Here is a 14,822-nt window from a genome sequence, read left to right as displayed (position 1 = left end):
CCCTAGCATCTGGATTAATGGCCATTCGTCCACAGTCGTATCTTCCACTGCCTTCCGTCTCAACAAATGAATCATCGGGATTGTCATGGCATAAAGGCTGGCCTGTTTTTGCCTTCAAGCGCTCATTCGTTTTCGGACGCAAGAGAAGAAACTTCGTTCTACTCGTCCTCTTTGGTTCTATCATCCTTTTCTTTTTCACGCTGAAAAACACCTTCGACTTCGAACGTATAAAAAACAATTTGCCGTTCACTGCGTATCCTCCGACACTTGTCTATCGAAGAGAAGACCTCCAGAGAATATGGGCATATGAGATAACGAGCGGCCACTATCCGAGCACCAGGTCTGGTATGTCGCGTCCCTCAACGGAAAGAGAAAGTCATTCAATTACTTTCCAGTACCACAGCAGATCGGATTGAAGGAAGTTCTCAATCCAGGGCTCCCTCCACGCCAAACTGACAGCGAAGCTCGTGGTCAAGTGATACAGGGCACAGGCTTTCTACGTGTATACCCAGAGATACAACATGGGAATCTTTCGATAGCCTTTCCTCCTCGACCGGCTCCGGGAAGCATTGCGGACATGGATGTTGTCATGCGCCATTGCGATTTCTCAAACCAAAAGGTACTTGACTACCCTGCCTGTCTCAGTTTCCTTCGAACTCAATTCCTGACAAGTTGGTCCGTGACTGTATAGAAGTACTTCGCGTAGGGGCAGGCTTAGACAACGGGAATAGACTCCGAAGAGAAAATCTGGACGACTGGAAGTACATCTACCTTGAACTCAGTCAAGACTCCTCGAACCATACTCATACCCGCTCCCCGGCCATGGCGCAATTTGATTCCTCTCCTGACATTCTGCCCAAGGCGGGTAGCGAGTTGGAGTTTTCACCCATTAACCTACCACCGCCTTCATCTCCTCATTCGCACTCCGATCCGTCGACGGCCTGTGATCCAGATTACCCTCGGATATTCCATATATACTGGACGGGACCGTTCACAGATAAACCTTATATGGCAATCCTGTCATTCCTGTACACACAGAATACGGGTCTGCATTCAAATGAGCCGCCAAAGGCATGTAGGCCCGTTTTTTGGGTGTGGATCAATCCAGTCTCTGCGGCTTCTATTCCTGACCCAAATGCTACCAGTAAAATGTTTGAGGAGCTTCAATCAAATCCTTGGGCTTCGCCTTTCCTTCATGAGAGATTCAAAGACGTTTTACAGTTCAAACTCTGGAATACCACAGAGCAACTAGACGCTATACCGGAACTGCGCAATGACTGGAGAAAAATGCCTACTCTCTTCAACTCTGGGGGGCACATTGTCAATGTTCCCCCGGAAGACTATAACGGTGGCAAAAATACGGGCAATAAGTCTGACGATATGTTCCATCGCGATGGCTCAAAGTCTGCATCCTCATATGATCGTCTGTCCGTCATTCTTTCTGATATGGTACGCTTTGTACTGTGTCATCGTTTTGGCGGTATATACCTCGACGCCGATACAATACTCCTTCGTGACTGGGAAGAAGTTTGGGGTTGGAGAGGTGCCTTTGCCTATAGATGGTCCCGGTTAACGAGGTATAACACAGCTGTATTACACATGAACAAAGGCTCTGCCCTGGGCACATTTCTTTTTCGCACCGCGCTAAAGAATAATCTAGATTTCCACCCGATGACAGTTTCTCGATATGTGAATGACGCGTATTTAGATGGGCTTCTTCTTCAACTCCCAGATGCATTATTTGATTCAGCGTGGCTGAACACAGAGAACTATCAACGAGACCGACCTCCACAACCTTTTTTCAAGGCGTGGGTGTTCACTGAAATACACCGTTCTGAATTCTCATCTGTCACTTACTGTAGGTTTGAAGATTTTTTCGATACCCCTGCTGTGAGCAGTGCCGCCCCGCTAGCCCTGGGATTCGATGGCTTTTTCAAGGGGGCCTTCTCGTATCATTATCATAATTTCTGGTGAGTACGCTGATGTGTGTGTTTGACGAAATATTGAATATCTTTATAGGTGGAAGCCGTTCGATCCTTCAAGAAATTGGCCCGATTTGGGAAGACGATTCTCTGCAGGAGAGGAAGCAGCTCATGAAGACATATTTACTAACGATCTTGGCTGGTCTGCAGTCTTGAAGCGGACATTCGAATCTTATATACGTGGGGAGCGATGTAATTTATATGGCGAATGGCTGCTGTACTGATCTTTCTATAATGCCGGTTCCGGGATATGATTTATCGGGTATTACCTTTGTATTTATAATGAACTTGGAGGTTAACCTCTTCCAATTTGTTCATTATTTGACAGCCAACTTTGCTTGAGCAGTGTTAACCGTATCCTTTAGCAATTGTATAACTTCTTCAGCATTGGGAGCGTTGAATATGGCTGTTCCTGCGACAATGACATTGCTGCCTGAAAACAGGATGAGAAAAACGAATTAAAAGACCACACAATCAAATCGTAACGAACCGGCATCTGCGCAAACATCGATAGTTTTGGGACCAACCCCACCATCAACTTCGATATCCTTTTCCGGAAATCGGCTACGAAGTTCAGCGACTTTTGGAACACATCGCTCCAGAAACTTCTGGCCTCCACGTCCTGATCACAGCATATCAGCAGGCGCAGCTATCACAGCCATATAACAAACATACCCGGGTATACAGTCATCACCAATAACATATCCGCCTTTTCTCCAATCTCATCGGTGATAGCATTTGATGGCGTATCTGGAGATATTGCAACACCAGCTTTCATGTTTCGGGCATGAATCGCTGTAATTAACGATAACGGATCGGCTGAAAAGGGTTGAATCAGCATCCCCGGGATGCACAGTAACATGAAGAAACGGACAGGTAGCCTCGATGTGAAAGCAATATAGTGCACCACCTGCATCGGCGATGTCATTCACCCACTACGTGAAACACGTATCAACAAAATTTAACGCAGATAACGAGGGAACTACCTTCTCCGGTTGGGCGACCATCATATGACAGTCCATAAAAATGTCAGGTATGCCTTTGTGGACGCAGGTAAGGATGGGGGCGCCTGAAGCACAGATTCAGAGCCTATTACACACAAAAAAAACTTTTACACACCCATGGTGATGTTGGGTACAAAGTGACTGCAATACGCGATTAGAGGGTGATCGATTTGTGCGATGCTCAAAATTCAGATGTACCCATCCATCACGTCTGCAGGAAGATCGGTCGGGGAAAGGGAGGGAACTTGGATAAATGAAAAAGCTAACCCATATGAAGCCATTCTGCTCCTCCCTTTATCATTCTTTGACATTCTGCAGTTAATTGACCAAAGTCTGAGGCGAGAACACTGTATATAAATTAGCATTACCGTAACATTGATAGAAAATCTCTTCACCTGGGAGAAATTATAGCTTTGACCATCTTAAACGCAATCTGCACTGACGAGAATATGGCAACAGGGACAGGACAGCTCGATTTTGGCCCGCCGGCCATCAATATTTCAATGCCGACCAAGGACCCCATCGTCTTGTGTTATCACGTGCACTGCACCATAACTTCTTTCTTTCGCGTTGTTTTGTTGATCAGTCCAAATAATTGTTGCCATAAATTCACTATCATTATTTTCCTTCTTTCTTTGGGACTGGTCTGAACCATGCTCATCAGGCTTGATGTGTCGTCCGGCGGACCTCCATGCTCATTTGCGATAGCCTGATGAGTATTCAAAGAGTGCCTGTTTGGTGTCACTGGACATCAAGGCAATTACGGCGAGGACATTAAAGAGCTCTACTACTACCATGACTCAACTCCTTCCCACTCGTACATGAGATTCCTTTACAAATACCCTCAACGCCGCTACCTGTATAAGGAACTGGTCACCAAGAACCAAAATCGTAGTCGTGACATTGCCGAGTATGAGATTCTTGACTCAGACGCATTTGATGAAGATAGGTACTGGGATGTCTTCATGGAGGTAAGTCCTAGACACATATATGCACGTATCTTCTCACTTACATTACATACCATCAGTACGCCAAGGACAAAGACTAACCAGATAATATCTATATCTAGAAAAGCCTCTGATGCCTTCCTTGACTGCTCATAATCGCAGTGGCATCGATTACATCACTGCCAAACATCCAGACCAACCTAAAACCCACCTCTATTGTTCTCCTTCTCTCCCACCGGTTGGTCCAGATGGCAATTTTGATGTTGATCCCGAGACAGAAGCCGTTGAACCAGAATTGCTATTTACCGAGAACAACACCAACTTTAGTCGCCTGTACGGAGGTCAGAATGAAACACCTTACCTCAAAGACGCTTTCGACGACCATGTTATTCCTTCTCATCGCCCTCCACCACCTGAGGGCAATGAAGACTTCTTCTCATATAAGATTCGCTCTCGAGCTCGTGTCTACTCTACTGCTGGCTCCGAATTTGACGAGCACGTATTTTACTACTGAGATATCTGATCGCCATAACTAACATCGATCACTAGATGGATATATCCATTCTTCGCTGCACGGGACACTGCTTTCCATTGCATTCCTCTTGCAGTCGTTGACCCTGCATATGCTAATAAACAGCTGGATCTCATGACTAGGGAGTGGTACCATGAAGCCCGACGGTCAACTTCCCGCCTACAAGTGGAACTTTGGCGATGTGAACCCACCTGTACACGCCTGGTATGCATGCGACAATTGCCTTATCATCTTTGAATTTTGATCTTTATTAAATTTCCAGGGCCACTTTCCGAGTCTTCAAAATCGAACGAAAACTTTATGATCGCGAAGATCTTGAATTCTTGGAAAGAGTATTTCAAAAGCTGTTATTGAATTTCACCTGGTTAGTCGTACTTCTTATCTTTTGATCTAACTCGTCGTTCTGAAAGGTTGTTTTAGGTGGGTCAATTGAAAAGACGCTGAAGGGAGCAACGTCTTCAAAGGTGGTTTTCTAGGGCTGGACAATATTGGTCTTTTTAACCATTCTGAACTTCTTCTGACCGGAGGAAACTTGCGTCAAGCCAGATGGTACCGCTTGGATGGCTTTCTATTGTTTAAACATGTAAGTTTTCTTTCATGAGTTCCATCTTCATCTATTGAACGTCATGTTTAGGCTTAATATTGCCCTTGAACTCGCTAAACACAACCACGTGTATGAAGCTTCCAAGTTTTTTGAGGTTTGCCACGATAATCGCGACGATTCCTTACTAACCTTTTTTTAAAGCACTTCCTTTTCATTTCTGATGCTGTGACATACAAAGCTGGTGATAACGAATCAAGTCTGTGGAACGAAGAAGACGGAATGTACTACGATGCGATTTCATTTGGTCCCGGCAACACCATGCAGTTGCCTGTTCGCAGTCTCGTCGGCTTAATTCCTCTATATGCGACAATGGTCTTGGAGCCTTCAGTTCTGAAATGCTTGCCCGGATTCAAGAAACGTATGGAATGGTTCATTGACAATCGACCGGGGGTTTTGGACAGGAACATCGCCAATATGAAAGGTAAGTAAGTTGACTCATCTCTGTAAGCATCATTTCTTATCTTTTTTCTTCTCTGCTTTAGTTGGAGGAAGGGATCAGCGTCGATTGTTGGTGCTGGCTAGCAAAGAACGTCTAGTCAGTCTTGCAGAAGATGCTTGATGAAGACGAATTTTTCAGTGAACATGGAATTCAATCATAAGTATTTTTGATCATTATGGGCTCGTAAGTTACTCAAACTTGAAGATAGATTGTCAAAAAAGCACAAGGACGAGCCATTGGGGTATGGATGTGCACTGTCAACAATACAACGTGAACTATTGGCCTGGAGATTTGAAGTCAGGCATGTTCGATGGAAACTCCAGCTAGACTAGCTTATATAATCTTGATATCGATATCTTTGTCTTTGTACACATAACTATCCCACATGTCTTCTAAACGACGTATCAATATACAATCATCAGATGCCCCTACTCCTGAAAAGAAACCCAAGAAAAACCAACACCTGCCTCTTCGTGAGCCTTTTAGATGTTTCTATTGCTCGACATGACCTAACTAAACGGGACATCAGCACAACCTAGGTCTGATCTCCTACGATGGGTACATTACTACTGGCATCTAGGCTTTAGTGACAAGGATATCGCCAACCATGTGATGGATCACTTCAACCGTGAAGAGTATGGTATAAGGTATTTATATATTCTCCTTGCTTGCCTCAATTCCTAATTGTTTATTCTTTCTTGTAGCTACAAATCTGTTCAACGAATACGGAATGACCTTCAGCTTCTGGGTACACGTCAAAGAAAAGCTTCATTCGAAACCATAATGCCTTATTTTCTGGAGCTTCGCGAGTTATACCCAAATATGGGAGCACGCGCTATGGTGACAGTCTTGAGACAGGAATATGGCATTAAAGTTCCAGAGTGGGTTTAAACATTTCTACAGATTCACAAAATAGCTGATCAGGATACTATAGAAAGCTGTTAAATGATTTTTTCAAAAAATTTGAGCCCGATAAAGTTAAGCAACGAAAATACAAACGTTTCAAGCGACGGCGATTCTGGGCTGCGGGAATCATGGATGTCCTTACTATGGACCAGCATGATAAGCACCAGCGGTTTGGCTTACGGTATCATCTGGGCTTTGACCCTTTTCCTGGACGGATTGCTTGGTTTCGAGTTTGGTGGTCAAATCGCAATCCCAAGGTTACATCAAAGTATTTCCTAGACTCTTCACGAGAAAGAGGAGGTGTGAGGCTTAATGTTTGTTGCAAGTGTCATTCTGAATATGTATCTGTTTAGGTGTTCCTTTAGTTTCGCAAAGTGACCCAGGCTCAGAAAACTATGGCCCCGCAAACTGTCAAACTGCTATTCGACACCGTCTTGATCCAAGTCTTCAGAACACCCGTCAGCATCGGTGGAAGAACCATACTCAGAACGTCAAACCAGAATCAGTATGGTCCCAGATGCGGAGAAATTTTTTTCCTGGGATTGAAAATGTTCTTGAACGTGGCGTCATCAATGGATTATTTGACATTAACAATCCTCTGGAAAAGTATGTGCTGCCAATATATGAAGCAACTATTTCCTTTACAGAATTCTTTAGGTTGACACTGCGGTTCTTGGCCATACCTATGATTCAAGCACTGTGTGACTCATATGCCCGTCGCTATAATTCTAGTCCCAGACGGCCTGACAAGCGCAAGGTTTTACCGCAAGGAATTCCAGATATAATCTGTGCCAAACCACACTTGTACAATACAGAGGATTTTACGGTATGTGATTGAATTAGATATCTATGGTCCTCACTCTAACTGTTGCGTACTAGGTGAAAGTTCCTCATGAGCTTTTCGATGAGATGGAAGCGAAATATGCACCACCTGATGACCCTGCTCTGCAACTCACTCCACCTGAATTCCAAGTGCTGGCCGACACTGTCTATGCATCACTCGGTAGCCCTGTCATAACATTAAACAATCTATGGGGAGTGTACTCGGATATGCTCGAAGGTTTGCGACTACTTAGGGAAGCTCAAACTGAATCTTTTCAGACAGTTTTGCAAGGATCGGATGCAGCTTTTAACTGTGAAATGCCGTTGATCCCCGGCTTAGAGGAACTGCGTGAAGGCCTTGAAATTGTTCCAGGTGGTCCTCGTTACATGGGAGGGATAAATTTGGGGGAGGGTGTAGTATTTGATATACAGGAGCAAGAGTCTGAAAGTGGAGATGATGAGGATCACAGAGAGTATGCTGACTGGACAGACTTAGAGGACGAAGCATAGTAAAGCTGTGTATAGAAGAATTTGATTTTTGATGATTAAGCATAAGATGTTTTATTGCGATCGTGAAACCTCTGCTCCTGACTCCATTTGAACCAAAAATGTCTACTCCGATACAAACAACTGATAACTTAACCTTTCAAAACGTACCTGGCCATGAATTGCAAGCCGAATTTACCAATACTGGTGATGAACCAGAGATATGCGAACGGCCTACCTGCAAGAAAGTTCTTCCCCTGGGAGTTAAACGTGAATGGTTCAATGGAAATACTGGAGGGGGGCGACTGCTTTGTCCAGAATGTGCAGCACACTATCGCCAAAAAGCCACAACTCGGAGAATCAGCAGTAGGTTAACTCTTTTTTTGCAGAATCAGACTGACATAGTGTATAAGATACAGCAAATGTAATGGCTTCTCCGCTACTTCCTTCTCCTCAAATCGATGAGGCAGAAAGTATTAGAAAAGAAAATGCACGAGCACAGCGTGGAGGTATAACTTTATCTCTGTTTGTGCACAAGAAATCTGACAAATTAAATAGAACCGGGTCAAGAGGAGGTTCGAGTAGGAGCTTTACCTGCTGCTCAGCCAGCCAGCACTACTAGTCAATATATACAGGATAGAGCTGGGCGAGTATTTTTAGTTCCTGCTCTACCTCCACCATCTTCCTCTGGATACATTACCTCAGCATCGCAACCTTTAGTGGTCCGATCTTCTACCTCATTTGGATTTCATCCTACCACAGCCCATAACCCCTCTGGAGTCCGGGTTGGGCTACCTGGACTGCCATCAGCCTTACCACTTTCCACTTTGGCACCTCCGGCATCTTCGCTTGCTGCTAGCTTGAACGGCCAAGGATATGGATATACTGCTAGTCACTCCGTTTATAATGCAAACCGTTCCCAGATGGCTGGTATGGCTTATGCAACTGATATAGAGAAGAAGGTTATGGTTGAGGTTAGAATGGTCGAACTTCCTGAAGGAAGAAAAAGTTGGAAACCCATCGGCGTATGCACCATCTTGCTTGCACCATAATTTAAATGTTAACATAAGATTTTTTACAGGCTCTTATGATTGTCGTTCCTGGAGTTCATATCAACATCGGCGTGCATGCGCTAAAGGCCCTGGCCTTTTCAAAAATCTTGCCGATGTGGCAACAGTGGTCCAGCAACCACCCCTTATCTATTTGCGACGTCAGCATGAAGGACAAAAATTGGCTTGAATTCGAACCTCTGAATATTCATGACACCGATGCTATTAAAGCCCAGTACTACTCGAACCCAAAAAAGGCTAATGCACCACCTGCATTCAAAAAAGACCATAAGGCTTCGATTCTTCTCCATGTCCCAAATAGAATTATCGGCGAGGTGGAGTATCAAAAAGCAACAAAGACTTGTGAGCAAGATCAGGAGTCTACGGGCGCTCCTACAAGGTCTCCCTCTCCTACCGTAGGATCGAGTCGCTTATTCAAGCCTTCAACACCTCCTCAGGAATCATACAAGAAGGCACGGAAGGGAGAAATTCCATCTGTTTATCGCTCACCTGATAGAGAAAAGCTAGCGGCTGCTTTGCGTGCAGAGAAGATGCCAAAGACAACAAATAATATTGCTATACGTGAGCATCGTTCATTTGTATTGAAACACTATAACTCACTTTATCTGATGTTAGTCCGGGAATCAGCAATACCTGTTCGTGTCTTTCATGCAAAGAATCTTCATCTCGATCAGTTGATTCTGCTTGCAGGACGTAATGCTGCTTGGTCGGAGTACTGCGAAGAGGGTACTCCTAGCACCCTCTTTGTCGACCTGAGCGAAAAAAAGGCTGCGAAGGGGGAATTCAAAATGACTAGTCTAGGTCAAAGCGAGCCTCCTGTATTTGATGGCCCTGAAGTTGCAGTAAAGCAGCTTTTCTTTACCAAAACTTCCATTAACTCCAAGCCCAGCAAAACGTCAGAAAATATTTCGAAGGGTCGAGAAACTACCGTGGTCAAACACTTTTATCCATGTGATCCAGAGAACCAGCACCGTGCTTTGGTTATGGAGCTTAAGGTTATCCAATACGGACAAGCTCTACTGAATTTGGTGTACGCGTATATCCAATCAGTCAACCCAAGCGAGAATGTGGATCGGTTTATCGAGATCCCGAAATTCCGCTTTGTGCAAACAGCTCTTGCAGTAGAACAAGTTCCTCTGTCTACTCCAGGTACAAGGCCACGAGTTTTCCTATTAGAAGAAGATTTATTAGCCATGAACAAGGGACCATTCAAAAAATACATGTCGAACATGCCTCACATTTTCATGATTTTCGATAACTCAGAAGATGCAGTTCGCGCAGATTTTCTTCGCTTTACCCAGCATGTGATGTACTGGAAGACAGGAAAAATTGCTTACGTCTCAGACTATCAAGGTAGATATTGCCGTACCACTATGCTATTGTTAGTTGATAATTTTATCTTGCAGGGAATAGCTCGACACTCACTGACTGTCAGTTGATGACCCACAGGTATTAAACTTGTTCTTGCGATAGTTATTCCAGCTCACGTTTAACATGATACAGGAGTCTTGGACAAGTCTTTGCAGATGGGAATGTGCCAGAGGGATTTGAAGGCTTGGAAACTCATCACGATTGCAACAATCGTTTTTGTGAATTCTTCAATTTGCCGAAGATGAACGAAATTCCCCAGGCTCGCGTTGACTAAACACTTCATTCATTGCCTTGCCGTAGGTACTATTACTATTTTAATGTCAAGCAAAAACCCCGTCTGTTTATGAGCTTTGCTATGAAGTCTGCTATGAAGCAAGCGTATTCAGCATCAAGCTGAATACCAGAACATGAGCACACACCTTGATGCGCACACTCTTTTCCGTTTCCTTCCTTCTGATGAGCACAATAAGAGGGTTCCAAAGGACTAGAACATGAAGAGTGACTGTGGCAGCATAAGCATGTTTGTCACCAAGGTCAAATACCCGCCCGGGCATAGAGTGGGTAGTATGTGCTGGTAGCGGTAAGATGGAGAAATCAAGAAGAATATTGCTCACCTCACAAATAACCTTTCGGAGGAGCCAAGCCAGCCAGCTGGGCACAGATGGTCCTGTGGGAAGGATACATCGTAGGCAAAGCTAAGTGGCAGTTGGAAGGAAACACGTGAGGGCTACTGGTGGAAGCTCAATTAGGCAAGGTAGGGAATTTGGACAGGTTTGCCTTTTTGGGCTTCGACCGTTCCCAGCAAAAAAAAAAGAAATCAACAGCACGGCACTGGCTCTGGTTATCGCTCGACGTGATGCAACAGGTGCATGGGGTCTTCGGTCGGCATTGATGGCCGGCGGGCCAAAATCGAGCTGTCCTGTCCCTGTTGCCATACGAGAAAGGTCCAGGGATTATGACATGATCAGTGCACTGCCACTCACTCGGCTCTCACCCAGATCAATGACGTAAGTGACGGTCAGAATAACTTATAAGCGCTGCAAATAACCTCCATACATCTTTGTTATTTCGTTCATTTTCGTTCATCTCCCTTTTTCTAATCATGCTCAAGTTTGCTGTCCCTCTCGTTGCTTGTTTACTATTAACCCAATGCTCTAACGGAGAACCCGTTATTATCGAAGATCGCCAAAGTATACCCACTTTCTCTCAAATTCCGAATAACGTTCAATGTTACTGATTTTTCTACAGTTCTTTCCACAATAACGTCTGACTTCGGAGACGCTACCTCTGCAATTGTCTCCGTCGTCACTGCAGGTGCTTCAGATGCCACGAGTGCTTTTGGTGTAGGGACAAGCGATGCAGCTAGTGTTTTCTCGGACGCAACAAGCTTCGGCAATGGGGTATTTGAAACTGTCACCTGTTGAGTCTTTAACTGCTTTCTTCGAGTCTCTGTACCGAAGACTCATTTGTTTTCATCCATTTCTTAGCCGTTGGAGCGAGCGTCGTGACAATAGTTACTTCAGAAGGTGGAGAAGCGATAACTTTGGCAGGTTCTGCATTAGGTTCTGCGGCAAAGACAGTGACCTCATTTGGTGGCCATGAATTTACCATTGCAGCTTCGGAAGCAACAGCTGCTTCCAATGCTGGGCTCACACAGTATGAGTCCGGTCCCATCCTAGCATCTGTTCTGATGCTCGTCGTTGGAGCAACATTCGGGATTTTGTTGACAGTTTAATGTGGAGCCTTTTGATATACATCCAATTTTTGACTCTTGTCATCTTGCCTGATATACCCAAGTGACTGTTATCAGCCTCCCTCACACAAATGTTTTCACAATTCTAATAACATGGTAACATAATATTCAAACTGTATCTGGCTGCCAAATGAAGTACTCTACTCACTTTCATCGTGATGCAAGTAAGAATCAAATGCAAGGATGTCAGTTTAACCCTACGCCCCAGAGGCTCATGTCAGCATACTTCAAGGTGCCCCCGAATTTCTGCGGAGTACATACATAAGCATTTCTGTGTCAGGCCGATGAGTGTGCCTAGGCGCGTTTATGTACCTCTTTATGATATAGTGGCTTGCATATTTGCATACGCTCAAGCAGCCAACTGGAGGCCGGCATAGCTCATGAAGACTTGTTTTACCATTGATGGATATTATTGTAGTCACACAAGATGACTTGACCGACGGCGACAACGATGTGAACGATTCCTGCAAATAAAATTCATTAGACTCTTCGATGCCAGTCCAAATCGCAGGCTAGAAGCAACCACTCCATCCACGATCCCTTCTACGACAAGGCTAACTTCGCCACCAAGTAAATGTTGACTGTAGGTTTTGTAGTCTCAATACATACAAACTCAACTTCTTGAAAGAGTACTCCAACAACGCTTTCTTCTCGCAATCAATACAAGTAACAAATGTTCAAAGGAATGAATCGAGTGAACTCATCGAATTCATGATTGTCCAAGGCACAATTATTGACGGAATAATCGTTGTGAAATTATATTGACAAGAATTGTCAATGTCTGCAGCACCATGCCCTGAACTGGCTGTATGGCCGATTGTATTTCGGATTTTTTTTGGGCGATTCCAGACAGCGTCTGGATGCATCAGAGCGAGATCTGATGATTATATTGGGTAAATAGTTATTCATTGACACGTCTATGTAGCAAGAGCCGACGATATCACTCTTCAGAGAGGTTCTGCTGGACCTATTGAAAATGTAAATGATGACCCAAGAGCAAGTATGTTTTGTCGCACCTCAGAGTTGTAGAACAAGCTGTTTGGACCCCAAGGGAATGGTTTGCGCCTGACATTGAGATACTCGTATGCCGGCGGGGCAGGGAGATGACCGTCATTCTCCGCCATTTCATGTTCGAGATGAGCTTTGTGTTCCATTTCGATGTTATAAACCCAAGCAGCGCAGACAGCAACTAGAACGCAGATTGTATCACTCATCTAGAAGTTTGATGGATGAGTGAGCACATACTAGCAGGTAGACAGACGTAGTGCGAAATCTTGCGCCAAAGCTCCGTGGTTTCTTTGGGTAGTATCAGTGAGTGAACAACTTAGTTCGAAGCAGAAGGGGCACACGAACCGGCCGCATGGTGTTCTACGGCTTCAAGATTGGCGAGATATGCATTCTTTCCTGCGACAGGGGTTTCTGTGGAGAAACGACGTAGAGTGGGGGCAGTACGACGGACTAAAAGACGGAAGGACATGGATGTTTGTTTGACAAAATCAGGACGAATTCGGAACTGGGAGTAGTTGAGCCTGATTACATAACCGATTGAGCAAACAAAACACAAACAAAGCATTAGACTTCGTCGCGTCCTTCAGTCTTTGCGTTTCTTGTTTCAAGTTCTTCTGACGTTCTCATTCCTCAGCCTCTGAAATCAATAAACACTTTACATTCAGAAATTTGGCTTCATCATGAGCGTACCACAAGTTCCAGATGCACCTTACGCTTTTACCAGTCCAAGTCCTGAACCCTCTGCTCTTCCCGCTGCAACACCTCATGTAGGTCCTGGTAGACCTCGAGGTAGTGGTGCTAAACGCGGTCGTAAGCCTCGCGGAGCTATCATCGCTGGTGTTTCTTCGCCGCGTGCTACTGCTACTGAGGTAGCAAGCACGACAAGCCCAGCGTTTCCATCCTCGATGTACTCTCCACATGTACGTTGGGATTTAGCTAGTACAACTGGGGCGAGCTCTCCTGGCGCCAGCGGAAGCAGCAGCGTACTTCCAGTAACGGGCATCTCTCAATCAAGACCGGTATCGAGTATTACTACAGGTATCTCCGCGTATGGCCAGAACCTACAGACACCTTCAACCTCTACATTGGGTTTAACACCTAGTGCAATGACCACTGCGGCTGGTACTCCATTGAACCTCACGAACTTGTTCAGACTGTCGGATGGAGTAGCTGCCAGTAGTACTGCAGCATATCCTCGGGCTGCTGGTTTGGGTGGAGGGGACGATGAGGGAGAGGGGGATGATGAGATACTTCCTGCTATGGCAGATGACGATTATTCTGCTCAGCTATCTTGGCAAAGTCAGTCGAAGGATAACTTGAAGTGGGTTGTACTGTGACCAAGCAATGGGCCAATCTATAATTCGGCTCACCTTGCTTCCAGAGTCTTGATGGAAAATTTCAGTCCTGATCAATATGACCGCTTCGAAGCCTATAGGCGTCATGCTTTACCAAAACAAGCGGTCCGAAAGGTAGCTCGCCTTTTTGCTTCCCATAGTAACTGCCATCTGGAATTTTGACTCGATCACAGGTCATTCAACAAGTCACTGGACAACAAGCATCCCAACCTGTTGCTCAGATCGTTGCGGGTTTTGCAAAAGTATTTGTTGGAGAAATAGTGGAGAAAGGTATGTCATGTTATTTTCAGGTGCAATGCTAGTTTCGATCCTTCTACACTCTAGCTCGTCAAGTGCAAGCACGTCGAGGCGAGACTGGTCCTCTCTCCCCTGACCATCTTCGAGAAGCATATCGGATGTATCAACAAGAGACTGGGAATGTGGGCGCCGCAAGGCCGGTACGAGCGAAGAAGTTGTTTGTTAGATAGCTAATGTTAGAGGGGGCATCTAATACAGATTGAGATCAAGTTTTCGAAGAACATATAAGGGCATCATTCATTCCTT

At 44.9% G+C, this 14,822-nt stretch overlaps 7 protein-coding genes across 7 annotated transcripts; 4 read left to right on the top strand and 3 right to left on the bottom strand.

Moving 5' to 3' along the window:
* Nucleotides 1–17: 17 nt before the first annotated feature.
* On the top strand, nt 18–2,206 carry C8R40DRAFT_1175232 (uncharacterized protein; the record flags this gene model as incomplete). Its single annotated transcript, XM_046232298.1, has 5 exons — nt 18–345; nt 396–619; nt 673–1,808; nt 1,863–1,970; nt 2,020–2,206. The coding sequence occupies 5 exons, from the start codon at nt 18–20 to the stop codon at nt 2,204–2,206; spliced, it is 1,983 nt and encodes a 660-aa protein (XP_046081813.1).
* On the bottom strand, nt 1,991–3,472 carry C8R40DRAFT_622084 (ribulose-5-phosphate 3-epimerase). The gene is made up of 9 exons (XM_046235669.1): nt 3,382–3,472; nt 3,254–3,333; nt 3,185–3,197; nt 3,102–3,127; nt 2,969–3,051; nt 2,857–2,917; nt 2,658–2,801; nt 2,473–2,604; nt 1,991–2,415 (listed from the first exon to the last, which is right to left on the bottom strand). The coding sequence occupies exons 1-9, from the start codon at nt 3,405–3,407 to the stop codon at nt 2,300–2,302; spliced, it is 681 nt and encodes a 226-aa protein (XP_046081812.1). The 5' UTR covers nt 3,408–3,472; the 3' UTR covers nt 1,991–2,299.
* An 82-nt stretch (nt 3,473–3,554) lies between these two features.
* Nucleotides 3,555–5,628, top strand: C8R40DRAFT_1267844 (uncharacterized protein; the record flags this gene model as incomplete). Its single annotated transcript, XM_046233974.1, has 9 exons — nt 3,555–3,957; nt 4,061–4,394; nt 4,588–4,669; nt 4,728–4,829; nt 4,886–4,889; nt 4,993–5,048; nt 5,100–5,163; nt 5,211–5,490; nt 5,552–5,628. The coding sequence occupies exons 1-9, from the start codon at nt 3,808–3,810 to the stop codon at nt 5,626–5,628; spliced, it is 1,149 nt and encodes a 382-aa protein (XP_046081811.1). The 5' UTR covers nt 3,555–3,807.
* A 414-nt stretch (nt 5,629–6,042) lies between these two features.
* Nucleotides 6,043–7,746, top strand: C8R40DRAFT_1056282 (uncharacterized protein; the record flags this gene model as incomplete). The annotated part of the gene is made up of 7 exons (XM_046225071.1): nt 6,043–6,155; nt 6,213–6,389; nt 6,443–6,714; nt 6,768–7,020; nt 7,072–7,240; nt 7,294–7,612; nt 7,676–7,746. Coding segments are annotated over 7 exons (1,374 nt in total), but the record flags the coding sequence as incomplete, so codon positions are not given.
* Nucleotides 7,747–11,304: 3,558 nt separating this feature from the next.
* C8R40DRAFT_1072977 (uncharacterized protein) lies at nt 11,305–12,070 on the bottom strand (the record flags this gene model as incomplete). The annotated part of the gene is made up of 4 exons (XM_046226515.1): nt 11,305–11,550; nt 11,619–11,845; nt 11,956–12,001; nt 12,065–12,070. 4 exons carry the CDS (start codon nt 12,068–12,070, stop codon nt 11,305–11,307), a joined length of 525 nt encoding a protein of 174 aa, XP_046081809.1.
* A 786-nt stretch (nt 12,071–12,856) lies between these two features.
* C8R40DRAFT_1162962 (X15341 cytochrome C oxidase subunit) lies at nt 12,857–13,393 on the bottom strand (the record flags this gene model as incomplete). The annotated part of the gene is made up of 4 exons (XM_046230319.1): nt 12,857–12,883; nt 12,933–13,105; nt 13,162–13,212; nt 13,270–13,393. The coding sequence occupies 4 exons, from the start codon at nt 13,391–13,393 to the stop codon at nt 12,857–12,859; spliced, it is 375 nt and encodes a 124-aa protein (XP_046081808.1).
* Nucleotides 13,394–14,030: 637 nt separating this feature from the next.
* Nucleotides 14,031–14,746, top strand: C8R40DRAFT_1056144 (hTAFII28-like protein conserved region-domain-containing protein; the record flags this gene model as incomplete). Its single annotated transcript, XM_046225060.1, has 4 exons — nt 14,031–14,245; nt 14,306–14,393; nt 14,453–14,549; nt 14,604–14,746. The coding sequence occupies 4 exons, from the start codon at nt 14,031–14,033 to the stop codon at nt 14,744–14,746; spliced, it is 543 nt and encodes a 180-aa protein (XP_046081807.1).
* Between the last annotated feature and the right edge of the window lie 76 nt (nt 14,747–14,822).

Source organism: Lentinula edodes (assembly GCF_021015755.1).
Source record: "Lentinula edodes strain Le(Bin) 0899 ss11 chromosome Unknown C8R40scaffold_42, whole genome shotgun sequence".
Taxonomy (NCBI): domain Eukaryota; kingdom Fungi; phylum Basidiomycota; class Agaricomycetes; order Agaricales; family Omphalotaceae; genus Lentinula; species Lentinula edodes.
The sequence above is the reverse complement of the archived record's forward strand: the minus strand, read 5'-3'. Positions and strand labels throughout refer to the sequence as shown.